Source organism: Dunckerocampus dactyliophorus, chromosome 12 (assembly GCF_027744805.1).
Source record: "Dunckerocampus dactyliophorus isolate RoL2022-P2 chromosome 12, RoL_Ddac_1.1, whole genome shotgun sequence".
In the NCBI taxonomy this organism is placed as follows: Eukaryota; Metazoa; Chordata; class Actinopteri; order Syngnathiformes; family Syngnathidae; genus Dunckerocampus; species Dunckerocampus dactyliophorus.
Genome location: NC_072830.1, coordinates 14,633,033 through 14,651,362, shown reverse-complemented (window position 1 = coordinate 14,651,362; position 18,330 = coordinate 14,633,033). Strand labels below are relative to the sequence as shown.

Below are 18,330 nucleotides of genomic sequence, written 5' to 3'. Positions count from 1 at the left end.
GAGCAGCATGAGCTATTACATAAAATATAAATGACGGAGCATCTTGTTTAAGCCGTTGTTTGCTTCATTGTTGGTAAGGTTATTTAATAACAGCGGTCACCAATGACACTTAACACATAATATGATGTAATATACAGTACCAGCCAAATGTGTGGAGACAGGTTTCCATTCTATTTGACGGATAATATAGTGTAATATAATGGCTCATATTCGTTATGAAATATTAATGCGGGTTTTGGAGCACTTAGCCCGGATTAATTATATTCAAATCGAGTCAATACCCACACCTACAGTATTTCCTTTAGTAAACTGTCAGTTGGAAGTCACCCATCGAGGTCGCTACTGCTGTTGTTGAACATCCAACGAAGAAGAAAACCACTTCCGTTGTAGCCCCGCAACCCGGAAGTAAACAAAACCAGACCAGCAAGAGAAGGGAAGTGGCTCGACATTTGGAATTATTGGTGTCTTTTTTTACGTAAAACCTTCCAAATTATCAGTAACAATAATGTAAAAAATATGTAATCCAAATATGAAGTATCCTCTCCAGTCTGCAGAAGAGGGCAAACGTTGGTATTTTATAAGCGTAATGCATGGGCGCAGTCATAGCTTGTACGTTAGCGAGGATGGTAGCCGAAATTGTAGCTTTTAGGCATCGCTAAGATGTCAAATTAGACACACTAGATGAATGAGAATACTTTATATGCTGGCAAATTATCCGGCATTCATCTTACTTAGTGAAGGTAACGCAACATTGGACTCCTGTGAGACGAGCCATCGTGATGAGCACAAAGAGATTGGGCAACTTTGAGGTGCTGTGTGAGTGGTCTTCGTGCAGCTACAGAGGACAGAGCATGGAGGAGCTGAGTGATCACATGGCTCTTCATTTGAGGGAGTACCTGGGAGACAAGGATACTCTGGAGGAGCTGGGTGAGTGAACATACTTGATTCAAAGTAGAGGGCACTGTGTGTTTATTGTTTGTGAATAACACAATTACAGTATAGCAAGACAACCACAATGTGCAGATGTGATAGCTCCAATGACGTTCAGGGACAAGGTAGTAAAAGAAAAAAATGCTAAAGAAACCTTATATGATAAGATTGAACCCTTTGCATGGAGTCCAGGGTGGTTTTACAATATTTACCTCAATAGCTCACCTTACAAACTGTTTATCTGTCCTCAGTGGGTTGCCTTTTTTCAGGACAACCTCACATGTGTGACTCTAGTTATCTTTTTCATTTTGACATTGTATGAACACGTTGGGACAAAAACCTAAAAATCCAAGTTAATAAACTACGAAAATATTCCATTTATAAATGCGGAATCCTACTTCTCGGAACTTTACTTATCACGGTTGTGTCTGGAACCGATGAACTGCGATAAATGAGGGATTACTGTAGGATGATTATGTCGTGTTTCATTGCCAACTTTACTTTGGTTTTAAGGGGAAACATGATGACACGATCATGGTGAACATTACTGATCATAAATCTGGTTTTACTTGACCGATCTTCACCCGTATGGAGTTTGAGGTGTGGAGTTTGAAAGGGAGCGCCTGCGTAGACCGTGGATAAAAGCTTGTGGACTCCTGAGAGTTAAATATGTTCTATTTAAAATACAGCACACCCGCAGCACTGAAAGCCTCCTTGAGCGAGCCAATTGTAACTTTTCGTATTTAGATGAGTATGCCTGCCTGTGGAAGGGCTGCGAATTCCTCTCCATGGGCAGCCCCGCAGAGCTGGAGGTCCACGCTTACTTCCACAACTACCACGGCAAGCTGAAGTTTGTCGGCTCCCAGCTGCTCAAGTCTCGCCCCGACCTGCCTAGCTGCAACCAAGCCGCGCACAGCAACAACCTGCTACCAGAGGGATCTGACAGGCACGTTTGCCAGTGGGAGAACTGTGATGTAGGTGTCGTCAAATGGAACATCATTCTAACCGTTTGACATTCTAATTCGGAGTGGTCTCTTTGTGCACAGAGTACATTTAATAATCCTGAGTGGTTCTACCGCCATGTGGACAATCATGTTGAAAGTGCCGAACAGCAGTCTGTCTCGCATCAACAGCAGGCTCTCTTCTGCCGCTGGTCAGGTGGGACTGAGTGCATGAAAACTTCCCACTGTGGTCTCTATTATTTTATAAAAATGTACGTAACGATGTTTATCATTTACGAGAAAAGCTGTGTTGCAACACAGGGCATGGCTCTGGCATCCCTAACGGGAATCATAATACACGTAATGAAGAAGTGGTAATGCGTGAGGCAGGATTGGAACTGCGCATTAAGTGGTTTGTGCACACTATAAACCTTGCAATCCAAACGGGTGAGACGTGAGGCTGCTTTGTTTTTCATCGGAGTTGAACAGCTGCTGCGGTGTTAATGTCCAAGCAGAAGCTGTAGTATTTGTACATTTACAGATCAAAACACGATCGCTGCATAAGACTTGCATCAAAGTGCGTGATACTAGCGCCTATTTTGGAAATTCACACCTTTCTGGTTCCGTACTCGGAGCATCATGGGGGTAGTTCTTTTTAGCGTAAACATAAAACTTATCTACTGCAATCTATTTTCCATGTGTCTTTACTAGGGCTTTCAAAATAGCGCGTTAACGGCGTTAAGTAATTTACTTAATTAATAATGTTACAATTTCTAGCGTAATTAACGCATACACATCATGGCAAGCCATGCCTCTCTGTTATGATGACAGTCGGCAGCACGCTGTAGCTCCTCACAGGGTCACACAGTCTGACGCTCTTTTCTAACTTTATTCTGACCGGAACACATCAACAGCAGTGCAATTCCAACACCATATATGTACCTCCAACTCCAAACAAACACGTCTATTCATCATTGCAACGACACTTCCTCATTGTAACTAGACAGACCATGAGATGCATTCACAGACACTCCAAACATCACAATAACGTCTTTATTGTGCATGTATGTGTGGTCTAAACAAACAGAAATCTAAAGAAAAACCATCAGTGGATATTCTTATCGCTCACTTTGTGACTCTTAATGCAGAAGTACAATTTGATGCATTTAAGTGTGCTCGGAAATCCCAGAAAATTCACTCAAAAGATGTGAATTCAACTTAAATGACGTGGTGTCTTTGAACGCAGTTCCTCATTCTTCATAATAACACAGTTAAAGTCTAATTCAAATATTCTGCTATTAAAGAAACCAGTGTTAGGTAAATATAGTATTTTCAGACACATGTGCCATTGATAGGCTCCAGCATGCCCCCGCGACCCTAATGAGGATGAAGCGGTATAGAAAATGGATGGATGGATGGATGGATGGATGTGCCATTGATTTAAATTTTAATTTGATTTAAATTTTCTGTTAATTTGGCGCTGTTAAAACATACAAATATATATAATCCTACCCTGTCATTTATCTTTCAATAAAATACAGTACAAATGGGCACATTTCATACATAGTGTGACATGGTGATTAATCATGATTAATTGATGTGAAATAAAAAATTGTAATCATTTGACAGCCCTCGTCATTACATAACTACACGTCAACAGCAGCTGCAACTGCCGTTCAACAGTTAAAAGCCTACTCATCTAATCATGCTTCGGTCATGCATACAAAGTTCTAAAATGTTTCAAAATGTACCTGTTTTGCGGCTCTAATTTCTACACATTTGTTAAATGTCTTCCGCTAGGCTGTGATGCCTTCTTCAAGATCCGCTATCGTCTGCGGGAACACATGCGCAGCCACACCCAGGAGCGACTGGTGGCCTGTCCCACCTGTGGCAGCATGTTCTCCAGCAACACCAAGCTCTTTGACCACCTCCACAGGCAGGCCGAGCCCATGGGTGAGAGGACGCTTTAAACGAGCATTCCTAGGAGGACGCTGGCTCTGTGAGCATATTAAAGTCCCTTTCTTCCAGAGTCCCTGGTGTGTGAGCACTGTGGCAAAGCCTTTTCCAGTGAGAGACTTTTGAGGGATCACGTGCGTCAGCATGGTAGTCATTTACTATTTACAACATATCCTCCTATCAGACGCCCAGTCGAATGACATTTTGATTGATTGTTGTTCCTGCAGGTAATGAATGTATATTGATTATGCTAGTGTCGCGTACGTGTGTTGCAGTGAATCAGGTCAAGTGTCCTTTCTGTGACATGACTTGCACCACTGTAGCCGCTCTGAAGATCCACATCAGGTTCCGTCACTGTGATGAGCGCCCCTTCCCTTGTGACTTCTGTGATAAAAGGTACTTCAGACTTTGGAATGAGTCTTCTTACAATGTTCACTTACTGTCAAGTGTACTTTTTAACTGATGTATTTGTCCTTTTAACATCAATGTTAGGATCACTACTGAATGACCTACATATACATACAGTACATAGTGTAGATATTGTCGGAGATGAAATTCTTCACAACCTCCTAAAGGTCAAAGGACCACTTTGGAAAATTAATTAGGTAAGCCAATCTCACCTCCCCCTTGCGTGTTTTTCAAACTCCAGTTATGAGAAGGAAGAAAGACTCTCACAACAAATTAGATTTTTTCCAAATGTATTGAAGAATAAGTCAGACATAATAATTGAAAGATAAATCAGACAGGATAGTTTCTGCAGGTACCTGGACCCTGTTTCATTTCACCTGTACCCATCTCCTGGCTGAAAATGAAAGAGCGCTCCCGCCAGATTGTCCCGTAGTCATTTTTATACTTGTTTGCTCAAATCATTGGTGTCAGTCTCTCCAAGGATAACTTTCTCCTGGACGCCAGCAGATGACAGGCTCCCGGCTCCCTCGCTGTCCCGATAACACATAAACAAAACATTCTTTGCTCCAGCCAATGTTTCTGTTTTGACTACACTCTGGGCCGTATCTGCCTGGTAACCTTGGTGTGTAGAAGCTGTGACCAACAGTATTTCTCTTTCATCTTTGACACACTTAAATAGATGTTGATCTACTCCGCAAATTATTTACATTATAAACGCATTATTTCTATAAATTGCTTATATACTTATATACTTGTAATCATTCACTAAGTTATTAGATTAATCGATTAAACAGTTATATCCATACTGTACTTATTTTAAGACACTCAACAATAATTCAATCAATAACCACCAATGCAAACAGTTATTCTAAAATCTACTTGTACTAATTATTTACCCACTCAGTAAATTATTATTTTTTTCTTTTTACAATATATAAAGTGCGCTCTAGATCATCATTTTATGTGGCCCGAAAAGCCTGAAAATAATGCACCTCAAAAAGACACTTATTGTATTATTTTAATATTATTTTTTTAAATATTTGTGTATAGACTGGATGTTATTATTGTTATTGTTTACATTTTTATATGGTTATTTATTTATTATTTTTAATATTGTTGTAAAAATATTTTCATATATTTGTTTTTACTTATTTAAATGTATATTAAGTAAAAATAAAATAAAATAATAAAATTATTTAAATCAAAAGATGATTTTTTGCTTAATGTATGTATATATATATATATATGTATATATATATATATGTATACTGTATATATACTTTTTCAATATAATATTTTTAACGTATACTCAAATTTGCACTTGGCACCTTGACTTCTTTCAATGTAAGTTTGTTGGTGAAACAATACAACATAATCAAATGTGGCGTAATATCCTGAGCCGATTATGGTTGTGGTGGTTATGGTTATATATTAATATGGTTTCACAGTTTTAAACGAGTTTGACGCCCGTGCACTAGAAGTATTGACACTGTGAGATCAATTTCTTTATTTTTGCTGCAGACTGAAATCAAATTTGGGTCATCAAAATATGAATATGAGAGCAGAGAGCAATATTTCAGCTTGTATTTCCAGGTATTTACATCGGGATTGGATGCACAGCTTAGAAGAAAGCACGTTTTTCTTTGAACCCACCCATTTTTCAAGTGAGCAAAAGTATTGGAAGATGTGACTGGCAGGTGTGTCCTATTGCATTGCTTATAGATTCGTGAGGATAGGTTTTGCTTGTGCACACTGCATTTAGAGGTGAACACAAGCAAAGAGATGTCTACGGTTGAAAGACAAGTATCATAAATTCCTGTGTATAAGCCGCACCCACTAAATTTAGAGGAAAAAACAGATCTGTACATATATAAGCCGCACCGGTGTGTAAGCCGCATGTGTCCATGTCACAAAGCCAATCAAGCCAATCAAACTCAGGACGAGCTCGTCAACCCATTGGAAATTGCAGGAGGTTATTACTCAATATAACAGTCTTTCATCTTACAAACATTAAACTCATCACAACAACTTAACACTCAAACGTTATACCTCAGAAATATAGAAACATGTACCAATACGAGTTTAATATGAAAAAATCATTTGAAAGTGTTCCCATAATGCATTTAGTTTGAGAAAAACATTTTATTGGAGGGGCATAGAAAGCATAGAAAATGGTGCTGCCGTGCTGCTTTTGTCCACCAGAGGGAGCCAGAGACCAAAGCCAAGAGGGAAGCTGATGTCAATGCAGGGCCCTATGAATACGTTGCTCAGACGAAATGCCTTATGGGAAAACTTTAACATGTTGGTTTTTTTTAAATTTTAAACTTACCCTGGGACATGTTTGCATATCTGTATATACGCCGTTTGAGTATTAAGTTGCTGTGTGCTGATAAAACCTTTGTCTCAGAATAACCAACCTCTCTCCAATTATGGCCTGATTCCAGTTAACGCCCACACCTTGTCTGCTTTTCCTCTCAGATTTAAGAACCAGCGTGACCTCCAGAAGCACACAGACGTCCACAACGAGGGCTCGGTGTTCCACTGCTCCGTCGAGGGCTGTGACTATTCCTGTCAGACATTCCAAACCATGAACCATCACTTCAAGAGAGTGCATGAGGTCAGTCATCGCGCCGCAATCTGCTTGCCGTTTCACGAGTTAGAAGACAGCGACTGTCTTGGTTCTTCCCTCTCATAGGTTGGGGGGATGTCCAAATATAAATGTCACATATGTGACAAGGTGTTCTCCTGGTGTTATACGCTCACTCTTCATCTGCGAAAGAAGCACGAGCTCAAATGGCCCTCAGGACATTCACGTTTCAGGTTAGTGCCTTCGCCTCTAGAAGCTCCAAGGAAGTGTATTTGTTAGCGTTTTAGACCCGGGGTGTGCAAACTTTTTCCACCGAAGGCCACATACTGAAAGATGCAAGGATGCAGGGGCCACTTTGATATTTTCTATGAATATGCTGAGAAGTTATGGATATTTCAAGAAAAAAATGCATCTCAGCTTTGTGATATACTGTAGGTGCAAAAGCACATTATTACTATCAACTTCACTCTTTGCTTTTTTCCCCCCATTTTTGCTGATGTTTTTTTTCCCCCAAATATTTCAACTTTCTTAATCTTCATAAATTTTCTTCTCGTAATGTTATGACTTTATTCACATATTATTATAACTTTTTCCTCACTTTTGACCCCACTTTATTTTTTTGGTTTCTCATAGGATTACAACCTTTAAAAAATAACTTATTTTTCTTTATTATTTCAACTCTATGCTACTAAAATGACGCTATTTTCACTCATAATATGAGTTTTTTTCTCATAAAATTGAGACTTTTTTTCTCGTAAGAATGACTTTTTTTCTCTTCATATTTTGACTTTATTCTGGGAAAATTGCAGTTGTTTTTTTTTAACATTTCTGCTGATGTTTTTGGTTGTTTTTTTTTTTTATTATTACTATTTCTCCTTCTTCCCGTAAGTATGACTTTATTCCCATAATACTTTGAATTTATTGTCATAACTTTCTCATAGCTTTTTCCACAACCTAATTCTTGAAAAATCTCACTTTATTTTTTGTTTCTCATAATACTTTAAAAAACCATTTTTTTCTTTACTATTTCAACTCTATGCTACTAAAATTACATTTTCCCCTCATAATATTACGAGTTTATTCTCGTAATATTAATTGTAATTGCAACTTTTTTCTCGTTAGAATACAACTTTTTTTCTCTTCATATTTTGACTTGGTAAAATTAATACTTTTTTCCATTTCTGCCATTTTTTTTTTATTTTCAAATTTGTCAACTTTCTTCTTGTAAGTTCAGGAAACAACCAAAACACGCTGGCGTTTGCTAGCCCTGTGCAAAACCAATCACAGTTTATACAGTACTATAACCAAATGTAAAACATTGTTGGATTTGCAATTATTCACTAAACTCAAAGGTGGCAGTTCTTTTGAAGTCCAGAGGCTAAATCCAGCAGAAATAATGGATAATAATCCAGCAATTCCACAAGTGACCCTACGAAAACCTTATGTATGTTAATGTACGTAGCACCACAGGAGTACACGTCATATCCTCTTACGTTCTTCTTCCTCTTCTTGTTCCTAATTGTTCGGGTCGCAACCAACGTTTACAAGCATACCGCCACCTACTGTACCGTAATGTAGACGCGTTGTGTACATTTGCAGTGAAGCCGGTAGTTACAAGCGTCTGTCACACAAAACACACAAAGAACTGGATATAATGCCGCTTTCAAGTTAAGGCAATGGATTTTAGGAAGATGGACGGATGGTCGGCAACGGATTTGGCTGTCAAGACAAGGAAATATGGCTTCTTCGCATAAGACAACTGCCACTGAAGGACACAGCTCACCAAAAGAGAGAGAGCCGATGTTTTAACGGAATTAGGACGCTGTTCAATTCTGGCACGGACTCACCAAGCATTGATTTGTTCAGCCACTAATAGCGAGCGTGAGCTGAGATTAGAGCGTCATGAGACAGGTTAGTTTCACCCTATCGAGGATGCATAGTGTCACGTCTTTCTCTGCACTCAATATCCCATTTGACATGTTTCTATATTTCGGAGGGATAACGTTTGAGTGTTAAGTTGCTGTGTGATGAGTTTAATGTTGTTTGTAAGATGACACCGTGAGTCAGACTGTTATATTTAGTCATGAGCTCCTGCAATTTCCAATGGGTTGGCAAGCTTGTTGTGAGTTTATTCGTAGCTCATGATTGGATCCTGTCAAATACAGTGCTGAATGGTCCTCACGGACTCGTGTGCGCCACAATATGCCACTTTATGACGTGCATATGTGCGGCTTATACACCGGAAATTACGATATGCAAATGACAAATAATGAAGGGTTCCATTTCTCAGATACAGAAAGGATGTGGACGGCTTCCTGAAGCTGAACATGGTGCGTGTGGAGACGGTGGAAGTGACCAAGGAGATCATGAAGAACATGGCGAAGAAACCTCCCAGCCTCCGTAAAAGCCAGAGAACCCGCAGCGAGAGAGCCGCCGCCACGCCCGAGATGGGACACACCTCTCAGACTTCCTCTTCATCCGCCTCATCCTCCGCCTCCTCTTACTCCTCGGAACAGTCCGGCGGCGAGGACCCGTCGGTCAGCCCCCGCAGAGGCGGCGACTCACCCGTCTACTGTGTCATGAGCACCATCCCCCACATCGAGGATGAGGTTGGCGGGGCCGCGCAGGAGGACTGTGACCCCGGGGGCACGTCTGGGGCTGTGCAAGCACTGACGATGGTGGCAAGGGGTCTGGGCATGGACGTGGTGTGACCAACGCAGCAACGCCACTTTATTACAACCAGAACATTCCTTGTGACGAACGTTCCGCCTTCTTTCCCAATCTATGCGACACTACTTAAAACTGACTTTTTAAAGTTTTACATTAATTTTAATGAACTCAATGTTTACTTGAATTGCTATTTTTTAAATAAAACCTGCTTCTGTTGCTTTTATATTTACACTTGGCAGTGATGCTGCTTTAACCCACACACTTTTATACATTATATTATCAAACATTTCCTCCTTTGAAAAGCTGAAACCATATGACTTTTTCATAGAAATTTTGGAATATTTTGTAATTTTAAAAACACATTTTAATAAATGCATCTGACCCTGTATACACACAGCTAAATATGACCTAATACAAACTGATTAAAAATCCAGATTTATGTATTTTAAAAATATATACAGGATGAGGGTGAGTAGAAGAGTTGTAGGTGCTTCTCATCACCTGTAGGTGTCGCCCTGCTGAGGTGCGCTGCCCCGTGAGGCCCCATAATGGTGGGAAGAAGACAGCAAGGCCCAGAGGAGCTTCCAAAACCACCCTGGGGCCATTTGATCATCTTGTGACTGTTTACTAAGTCGTCCAATGGAAGATGCTGAGAATTTAGCTGTTTAAATTCGTTCCTGTGTGGAACGTCTGCATGACAGTACCAGTGAACACCCGTGTGTGGCACTGTCGCGGTCATGGTCTTCATCTTCTTTACCTGGATGAAGGTGTTGTCACTCTCTTGCTGCCATTTCCTGGACGCCATGTGATGCCACCACATTTCTTGGAGCGTTCGGGGAGGTGCGGGCCCCCTGTGGTCATTCCAACTCAGGTCATGTCGCAGCTCCTCTCGCCGACTTCTCTTCTCGGCCACAAGTCCGAATGCAGAAGGGGACTCTAAAAATGGCAAGAATCTTACATTCACGATAGTTCACTCATTTCACTTCGGTTCAATGTGGACTCACCGTCTTGAAGGGGTGGGAGCGAGACAAGCGGTCGTATGACAGGAAACGGGGACGTGGCATCTCCATGGAGGCCATCTTTGGTGCGCTTAACAGATAAGAATGTGAAGTAGTGATGGGAAACTGGAAAGATAGGCTAGTGTATGCCGAGAGTGCCAACCTGGTGATTTTGTCACTAGATCGGAAGACATTTCACCCCTCCCTTGACGACATATTTTCTCAAAAGCGATTAGCGTCAGATCTAGCGCCTTTTTCTGGCGTCTTTGCGGAGTTTTTTGGTATTTGGGGACTCAAAAGTGAAAGCCTGTATTCTGCATTTTATGTTCTCACTGAGCAACAGCGGGTACTGTTGCCAGGTCCGCTCCATCCAAAGACAGGCACAAGCCGGCACAACACCGGCAGTATACAGTCAGCTTCAAGCCGTGATGCCGCGGGGGTGGAGCTCGCCCTGTTTTACATAGCCAGCTCTAAAACGCAAATGTTTCTTATTCGGTAAGCCTGGATAAAAGAGGAGGTGTGTTTATATTTTATTGTTAGTGTATTGCTACTCCTTATTAGTAAAATGAAGTGGATTAGTTTACAATTCTTGGGGTAAATGTCAATAATTGATAAGCCCGCTATATCGCCTTGTTCTCAGTTGCTCTTACATATACTCACCAGAAGAGTGTGCTACTCACGAACCACACTGAGTCATGTTAACGGAATAAACACAGCATAATCTGTTATTCGCTGTTCAATTGTGCTAATTTAAATATAAAGTTCTCAATTGCCGACGTGTGATGGGACAACTTCAGTGGCGCTGGCCGAGATAAAAATATTACAATTATTTTTATTTTGATGAAATTATGGCTAGTAATAAATTAACAAACCAACAATCGAGTTTTTGTACTTTTAAAGGGTAATTAAGGTGTTTTTACTCACTTGTTTGTATACTACGGGGTTGTTTTTTCCTACAGCATTTTACAACATCATATGCAAATTATGTGCAAATTAGACAATGTCATTTAGCGACTTCTAGCCAATAGCTACTTTTCTTACTGAAAAGGTGGCACCAGTGTTTCAGTTGAGTCTGAAGCAAGTTACTGCGCAGTAAATGTATGTAATTAACGAGAGCATAACAACGTGTTTTATAACGAGAAGCGCACAGTAGCTATGTGCTCGGTGCCCGTGACACGCTAATCGCCGAGGTGGTGACTCCGGGAGAGGCAGATAGCGTGTGCCGTGAGGGAGCTGACTGCTGTAAGGTGGGGCGGACATTACAGCAGCAACAGCTTTCACGTTTACGTCTACCAGAAAAATATCCCAGCGACGTGAGTAAAATCCCTTGAATTTGACGCTAGTTGGCTTTGAGAAAATAAGACACCAAGAGGGTTTGGAAAGTCGCCAGATTTAGCGAGAAAATGGCTAAGTTGGCAACACTTGGGCCGCATATGAGATGGGAAGGAGGGGCAAGGCATTCACAGATGGAGAATACATGAAAGAATCCTTCGTAAAAATATCAGAGCATCTAAAAAACAGGAAATGATTGAGAAAATGAAAGAATGCCTCTCTGTAACCACAGTCAAGGACAAAACCAATAGAATGGTTATTGATGACAATTGAGCACAGGCATAAAGAGTATTGACCAAACAACACTCATGCACATATGTGAACTCCGATGGGCTTTTTAAGGTTAAAGTTGGCTACATTTTGTTTTAATTTTACACAAATAATGTGAACCACTCAAAGAGCGGCACACTTCTGTTTGTTGAATTTTGTTGTAACGGGTAACATTTAAAAAAGATTCAAGTTTATAAGCTGCGTAATGTTTTGCGGCTCCAGACAATTTTTTTTAACTGGCAGATGAGGCAATACGGCTCTTTTGATGCTCAAGGTTGCCGACCCCCGTTTCAGTACCTTGAGCTGCTCTTTGTGATGAATCTGCCACGCGATGTGCACGTGCAGTGCGCCCCATCTGATGCCACTCTACGGTAAGAAACACAAACACGTACACATAAAAACAAGAATGACATTTAAAAAAAATCAAGTTACAAAAAAAGAGACACAAACAGATAAAAATTTTAAAAAAATAAAACTTGAAAATTAAAAAAAATCTAAAAGGTAAAAAATGTTGATGAAATGTTTATTTTAGCCTTTTGTTGTTTATTGTGATAATAATGGATTATATTTTATAGCGCTTTTGAAGGCATCCAAAGCGCTTCAAAATGAAGTGAACACATGATTCATTCACTCCTCAGTCACACACTGGTGGTGGTAATCTACATCTGTTACCACAGGCGCCCTGCTCTGTCGTCTGGCAGACATGTGGCTGCCAATTCGCACCTATGGCCCCTCCGACCACCACCAAACATTCATTCCCATTCACACACCAGAGTGGGCAGCACTGGCGGCAAGGTGGGTGAAGTATCTTGCCCAGGGTCACAACAACGGTGACTGAGAAGAGGGAGTAAGGATCGAACCGCCAACCTGCCAGTTTTTGGACAATCTGCTCTACTTCCTGCTATTACCTGGCATATTTGCACCTGTATTTGTTGCAGATGGCCATTAACATGCATTGTCCCTAATAAATAAAATACATTAATTAATTAACTAAATAACTATATTTGGGTGCTTGACTCAACTTCACAATGCAATCATTGAACCAAATGGAGGCCATGCAAATATTTATTTTTAGGATCATTTTCCACACAATCTAAAGTAATGGGCGCACCTTTGACCTTATTGGCCTCTGTGTGGCTGTGTGGAGGGTGTGGGGGATGGGAAGGTGCTGTGGGCATGAAAGACACAAACGTAGAATAATAATGGCATACAGTGACACACAGGACCGTACTTAAAGATGATGTCGTGTCCTTACAGAACTGTGCTGAGTCTTCCTCATGGTTGAAGATGCAGGCGGACCAGCAGAGGGAGGGCTGACGGGTGAGGGGGGGTAAATGTGTGCTAAGGGCGGAGTCAGTGTTTACGTCGGCAGCAACCTGCAAGTCAAACGACATTCGGTACACCTTCACCATATAAATCAGGGGTGTCCAAACTTTTTTCCAGCGAGGGCCACATAGTGAAAAATGAAAGGATGCAACTTTGCCACTTTGATATTTTATAAAGCAACACATGTAGATATGCTAAGAAGTTAGATATATTTCAAGAAAAAAGTACATCTCAACTTTGACATATAGGTGAAAAAGAATATTATTAGTATCAACTTCACTCTTTGCTCTCTTTTCCCATTTTTCCTGTTGTTTTTTTATTTGCCAAATATTTGAACATTCTTATAATTAGATTTTTCTTCTTGTAATATTATGTCTTTATTCCCATAATTTTATCACGTTTTCCCCAAACTAAGTTTCCAAAAATAATATTTCCTTTTTTTTTGTTTCCATAATATCATGACTCAAAAAAAAGTGTTTTTCTTTATTATTTCAACTCTACGTTACTAAAATGACATTATTTTTCCTCATATTATTGTGTTTATTCTCGTAAAATTGTGACTTTTTTCCTCATTAGAACACAACTCTTTTTTTCTCTTAATATTTGGACTTTATTCCTCATAAAATTACATGTGTTTTGTCCATTTCTGCTGTTTTTTCTCCAGCTAGTTCAACTTTCTTCTTGTAAATGTTGTCCTCATAATTCTGACTTTATTTTCCATATTTTGGCTTGATTGTTGTAACATTATAACTTTTTATGCCACCTAATTTTTCTAAAAATTACAACTTTATTTGTCAATTTGTTTTTCATAATAGTACCAATTTTTTTTTTTAAGCCTTACTATCTCAGCTTTATACTACTAAAATGATGTTATTTTTCATCACAATATTGCAAATTATTCTCATAAATTTACAGCTTTTTCTCATTGGAGTGCAACTTTTTTTCTCTTGATATTTTGACTTTATTTTTGTAAAATTAATGCTCATTTTTCAATCTTTGCAGGTTTTTTTCTTGTTAAATGATATTTAATTTTAGATATTAAAAAGAGATTTTTTTTTCTTGAATATATCAACTCTATGGTATTATTTTTCCTCATAATATAACTGTATAATTAAAATGTTCTCGCTGGAATACAACTTTTTTTTTCTTAATCTTGTGACTTTATACTTGTAAAATTACATCTGCTTTTTCCATTTTTTCTGTAGATTTTTTCCCCCAACTATTTCAACTTCTTGTAAATTTTTGCCTCAATCATGTCTTTACTCCTAGAATGTTTTGACTTTGTTCTTGTAACATAACTTTTTCTGCAAACAATTTTGCAAAAGTGAGCTATTGTTTTGTTTGGTTTTCATAGTATTATGACTTTAAAAAAAAACAATGTCTTAATATTTCCACTTGATGCTACTAAAATTACGTTATTTTGCTGATTTTTCCATTGTTGTTGTTTTGTTTTTTTTAATTCAGTTTTCTTGTTAAATTCTATTTTTAGAATGTGCTACGGGCCAATAAAACAACAGCCGCGGGCTCCAAATGGCCTTGTATAATACATATAATATATCCATCCATTCATTTTCTATGCCGCTTGTCCTCACCAGGGTCGTGGGGGTATGCTGGCTGACTTTGGGCGAGAGGCGGGGTTCAAAAATTGAACTCTTATAAGCTATTTCTGGTGTCATTGTTATATTTAACCAAACAAAGGTACCTTTCGTTGTATCAGGCATTAAAATGAACAAGAAACTGAAGAAACAAGGGTGGTCTAACCATGACCATATATAAAGAGAACAGGATAAAGAGAAGAGGAAATAAAGATAAAGAGAATAGGCTCCATGTGTTTGTAATATTTTGTCTACTACAAGAGTCCACTATTAAAAACATTCAAGTGTGCAGGTGTACCAAATGTTGTGGTCAGAGAGTGTCTGACATTCAGCAGTAGACGACATGCAAATTCCAGCATCCTCTCAGATTCCATTAGAGGTGATAATCCAGGTGGGGCTTTGGGTGCACCAATCCAGTTAAGTCATTTGGGATGCAGCCATTGCAAGGACGCATGATTAGGGATGACACCACAACAAGTGCCTGCGATTGACTGGCGACCAGTCCAAGGTGTACCCCGCCTCTCGCCTGAAGTCACCTGAGACCTATCTCAGCATACCCGTGACCCCAGTGAGGATGTCTAGGCATAGAAAATGGATGGATGGACTACAAGTGTTGAATGTATTCACAGCTGCACACATTGCAGTGATTGCATTCATTTCATAAGATGTTTATGAATGTGCTTCATGTCCAGTAGTTTGCAGTGCGATACTTTCACCCTCATAGCAAAATAAGGTCACCAAAATACTGAGAAACCACTGTAAAATAGAACCACAATAATGAACATATTATTGATGAATGAATTCTAAATACTGTTAATTGTGCTGCAGATGTATGCAGACCTGATCAAAATCTTAAGACCAGTTGAAAAATTGCTAGAATTTGCATTTTGGACATTTGGATCTTAATGAGGTTCTAAGTAGAGCTACAATATGCAAAAACAAGAAGGGGGAGTGAGACAAAAAGCACTTTGAACAAGTAATTTATTGAAAACAACAATTAAACTGAAATAGGTTGTTTATCAGCTGATCAAAAGTTTAAAATGATCGCTCAAAAAATAACAAAAAAAAAGGACTCAGTCATGAGTAGCTCCACCGTTCTTGTTAATCACTTCAAAAATTGCTTTAGGCATGCTTGATGGGAGTGTTTCCAGGAGGCTAGTGGGAACATTGCTCCAAGTGGTGAAGATGGCTTCACGAAGGGCATCAACTGTCTGGAACTGATGGCCATTTTTATAAACTTCCCTTGCCATCCATCCCCAAATGTTCTCTATGGGATTTAAATGAGGGGAACATGCAGGATGGTCCAAAAGAGTGATGTTATTCTCCCTGAAGAAGTCCTTGGTCAAGCGAGCATTGTGAACTGCAGCGTTGTCCTGTTGAAAAAGCCAGCTGTTACCACACAGACGAGGGCCCTCAGTCATGAGGGATGCCCGCTGCGACAACTGCACGTAAGCATCCACCGTTTGACGACCCTGCACCACCTGCAGCTCCAGTGTTCCACTGAATGAAAAAGCACCCCAGATCATGATGGACCCCCCTCCACTGTGCCGGGTAGAAAACATCTCAGGTGGGATCTCCTTGTCATGCCAGTACTGTTGGAAGCCATCTGGACCTTCAAGGTTACATTTCTCATCAGAGAATAAAACTTTTTTTCACCTTTCAATGTCCCATGTTTGATGCTCCCTGGCAAAGTCTAAACGGGCGGTTTTGTGGCGTTGAAGGAGACGAGGTCTTTGAATTTGTTTTTTGTTTTTTAAACCCTTTTCCCACAGATACCGTCGGTTATTGCGCTGCAGTCGGCACCAGTTAGGGCCTTAATTTGGGTCGAAGACCGCCCTGTGTCTTGATGGACAGCCAATCGGATCCTCCGGCTAAGTGCAGGTGTGATTTTTTTGGGTCTACCACTTGACTTTTTTTCCCCACAATGCTCAGGATCTTTCAAAAAATGTAGAATGACTGATTTACTGCACCCAACCTCAGCAGCAATGACACGCTGCGAGAGGCCTTGCTTATGCAACTCCACAATCCGACCACGTTCAAAAAGAGAAAGCTTCTTAGCTTTAGCCATCAGGAGGGCATGACAGTGTGAATGTCTGACAGAAAATGAACATTTTGAGCAGATTTTGGCTTTTATAGCCTGTGGTCTTAAACTTTTTATCAGCTGATAAACAACCTATTTCAGTTTTTTGGGGGGGGGTTTAAATTACAAATTCCAAATGTTTTTTGTCTCACTCCCCCTTCTTGGTTTTGCATATTCTAGCTCTACTTAAAACCTCAACCTAAGATCCAAATGTGCAAAATGCTAATTTTAGCAATTTTTCAACTGGCCTTAAGATTTTGATCAGGTCTGTACACTTCCAAAAGTAAATAATAAAAACAACAAATAAATACTTCCATTCATCCGTTTTCTATGCCGTTTGTCCCCTCTAGGGTCACGGGGGTATGCTGGAGCCTATCCCAGCTGACTTTGGGCGGGAGGCAGGGTACACCCTGGACTGGTCGCCAGCCAATCACAGGGCACATATAGTAATTTAAATACTTCAAGGACATAAATCAAATGATAATGAAGTAATACATTCACAAATATGAATTAAAATTCACAACAAATTTGCATAATTTCTATTAAAAAATACTGTAATAATTCAATAATTTAGTGCCACTTTAAGCACACGAATGGGGCACCGATATCTACCTGGTTTTTGGTCTGTCATGTCGGCACGGCGCTAAATGCAGGTGACTCAAGTTGTTCTTATCTAATGTTCATTACTTCTGTGTTAAACTTATAATAATAATAATAATACTGCATGAATTCATTCAGAATAAGAACATATTTGAATTTTGCAGTACCCCTCAGCAGCACATTTTAAAGTTGAACTCTTTTTTAATAAACTAATATTACAAATGTAATATAATTTGTTTTGTCTAATATGTATATGATAATGGTTTTTTTTCATCAACCGTTGACATTTCGCACTTTGTTCTGCAGTCCTTGAATGCGCCATAGTTTTGTGCTGAGTCGGCAATATTGGTTTGCCTACGGAAGCGCTTGCTTCGACCTTCAATCCGGCCTCAAAACCTGCAGCGAGGTGAACACAAGGTAATATAGGACTGTATAGGACGCTGTCAGTGGAAGTAGATGAGATAACATCATTGAAGACGTTTCCTACCTGTGTGAATGCGTCTCCTTTCACAGCCTGTTCCTCGTCATCACCACCGAGTTGGTCCAAGTGTCCTGCGGGTGCATCAGCGGGGACACCTGTTACATACTCTTATCAATTAGTGACCGTTACTTACAACACCAGCAAAGACCATTTACT

The 18,330-nt window shown here is 39.8% G+C and overlaps 2 protein-coding genes across 2 annotated transcripts; one reads left to right on the top strand and one right to left on the bottom strand.

Moving 5' to 3' along the window:
• The first annotated feature begins 405 nt into the window (after window positions 1–405).
• Window positions 406–9,732, top strand: zgc:112083 (uncharacterized protein LOC550461 homolog). Its single transcript, XM_054794848.1, has 9 exons — window positions 406–927; window positions 1,678–1,904; window positions 1,977–2,088; window positions 3,672–3,824; window positions 3,900–3,974; window positions 4,103–4,223; window positions 6,714–6,852; window positions 6,931–7,055; window positions 9,113–9,732. Exons 1-9 carry the CDS (start codon window positions 780–782, stop codon window positions 9,531–9,533), a joined length of 1,521 nt encoding a protein of 506 aa, XP_054650823.1. The 5' UTR covers window positions 406–779; the 3' UTR covers window positions 9,534–9,732.
• Window positions 2,199–18,016, bottom strand: LOC129191469 (uncharacterized). Its single transcript, XM_054794849.1, has 6 exons — window positions 17,988–18,016; window positions 13,348–13,468; window positions 13,204–13,260; window positions 12,390–12,458; window positions 10,497–10,571; window positions 2,199–10,428 (listed from the first exon to the last, which is right to left on the bottom strand). The coding sequence occupies exons 4-6, from the start codon at window positions 12,445–12,447 to the stop codon at window positions 9,938–9,940; spliced, it is 624 nt and encodes a 207-aa protein (XP_054650824.1). The 5' UTR covers window positions 12,448–12,458; window positions 13,204–13,260; window positions 13,348–13,468; window positions 17,988–18,016; the 3' UTR covers window positions 2,199–9,937.
• Window positions 18,017–18,330: the final 314 nt, after the last annotated feature.

Excerpts from the sequence above, each read along its gene's own strand:
- zgc:112083 (XM_054794848.1), top strand. The coding sequence starts at position 780 with ATGAGCACAAAGAGATTGGGCAACTTTGAGGTGCTGTGTGAGTGGTCT. Across the intron at positions 3,825-3,899 it reads CAGGCAGGCCGAGCCCATGG|AGTCCCTGGTGTGTGAGCAC; the intron begins GTGAGAGGACGC and ends CCTTTCTTCCAG. Across the intron at positions 7,056-9,112 it reads TCAGGACATTCACGTTTCAG|ATACAGAAAGGATGTGGACG; the intron begins GTTAGTGCCTTC and ends TCCATTTCTCAG.
- LOC129191469 (XM_054794849.1), bottom strand. The coding sequence starts at position 12,447 with ATGGGGCGCACTGCACGTGCACATCGCGTGGCAGATTCATCACAAAGA. Across the intron at positions 10,572-12,389 it reads ATCACAAAGAGCAGCTCAAG|ATGGCCTCCATGGAGATGCC; the intron begins GTACTGAAACGG and ends AGCGCACCAAAG. Across the intron at positions 10,429-10,496 it reads GCTCCCACCCCTTCAAGACG|AGTCCCCTTCTGCATTCGGA; the intron begins GTGAGTCCACAT and ends TGCCATTTTTAG.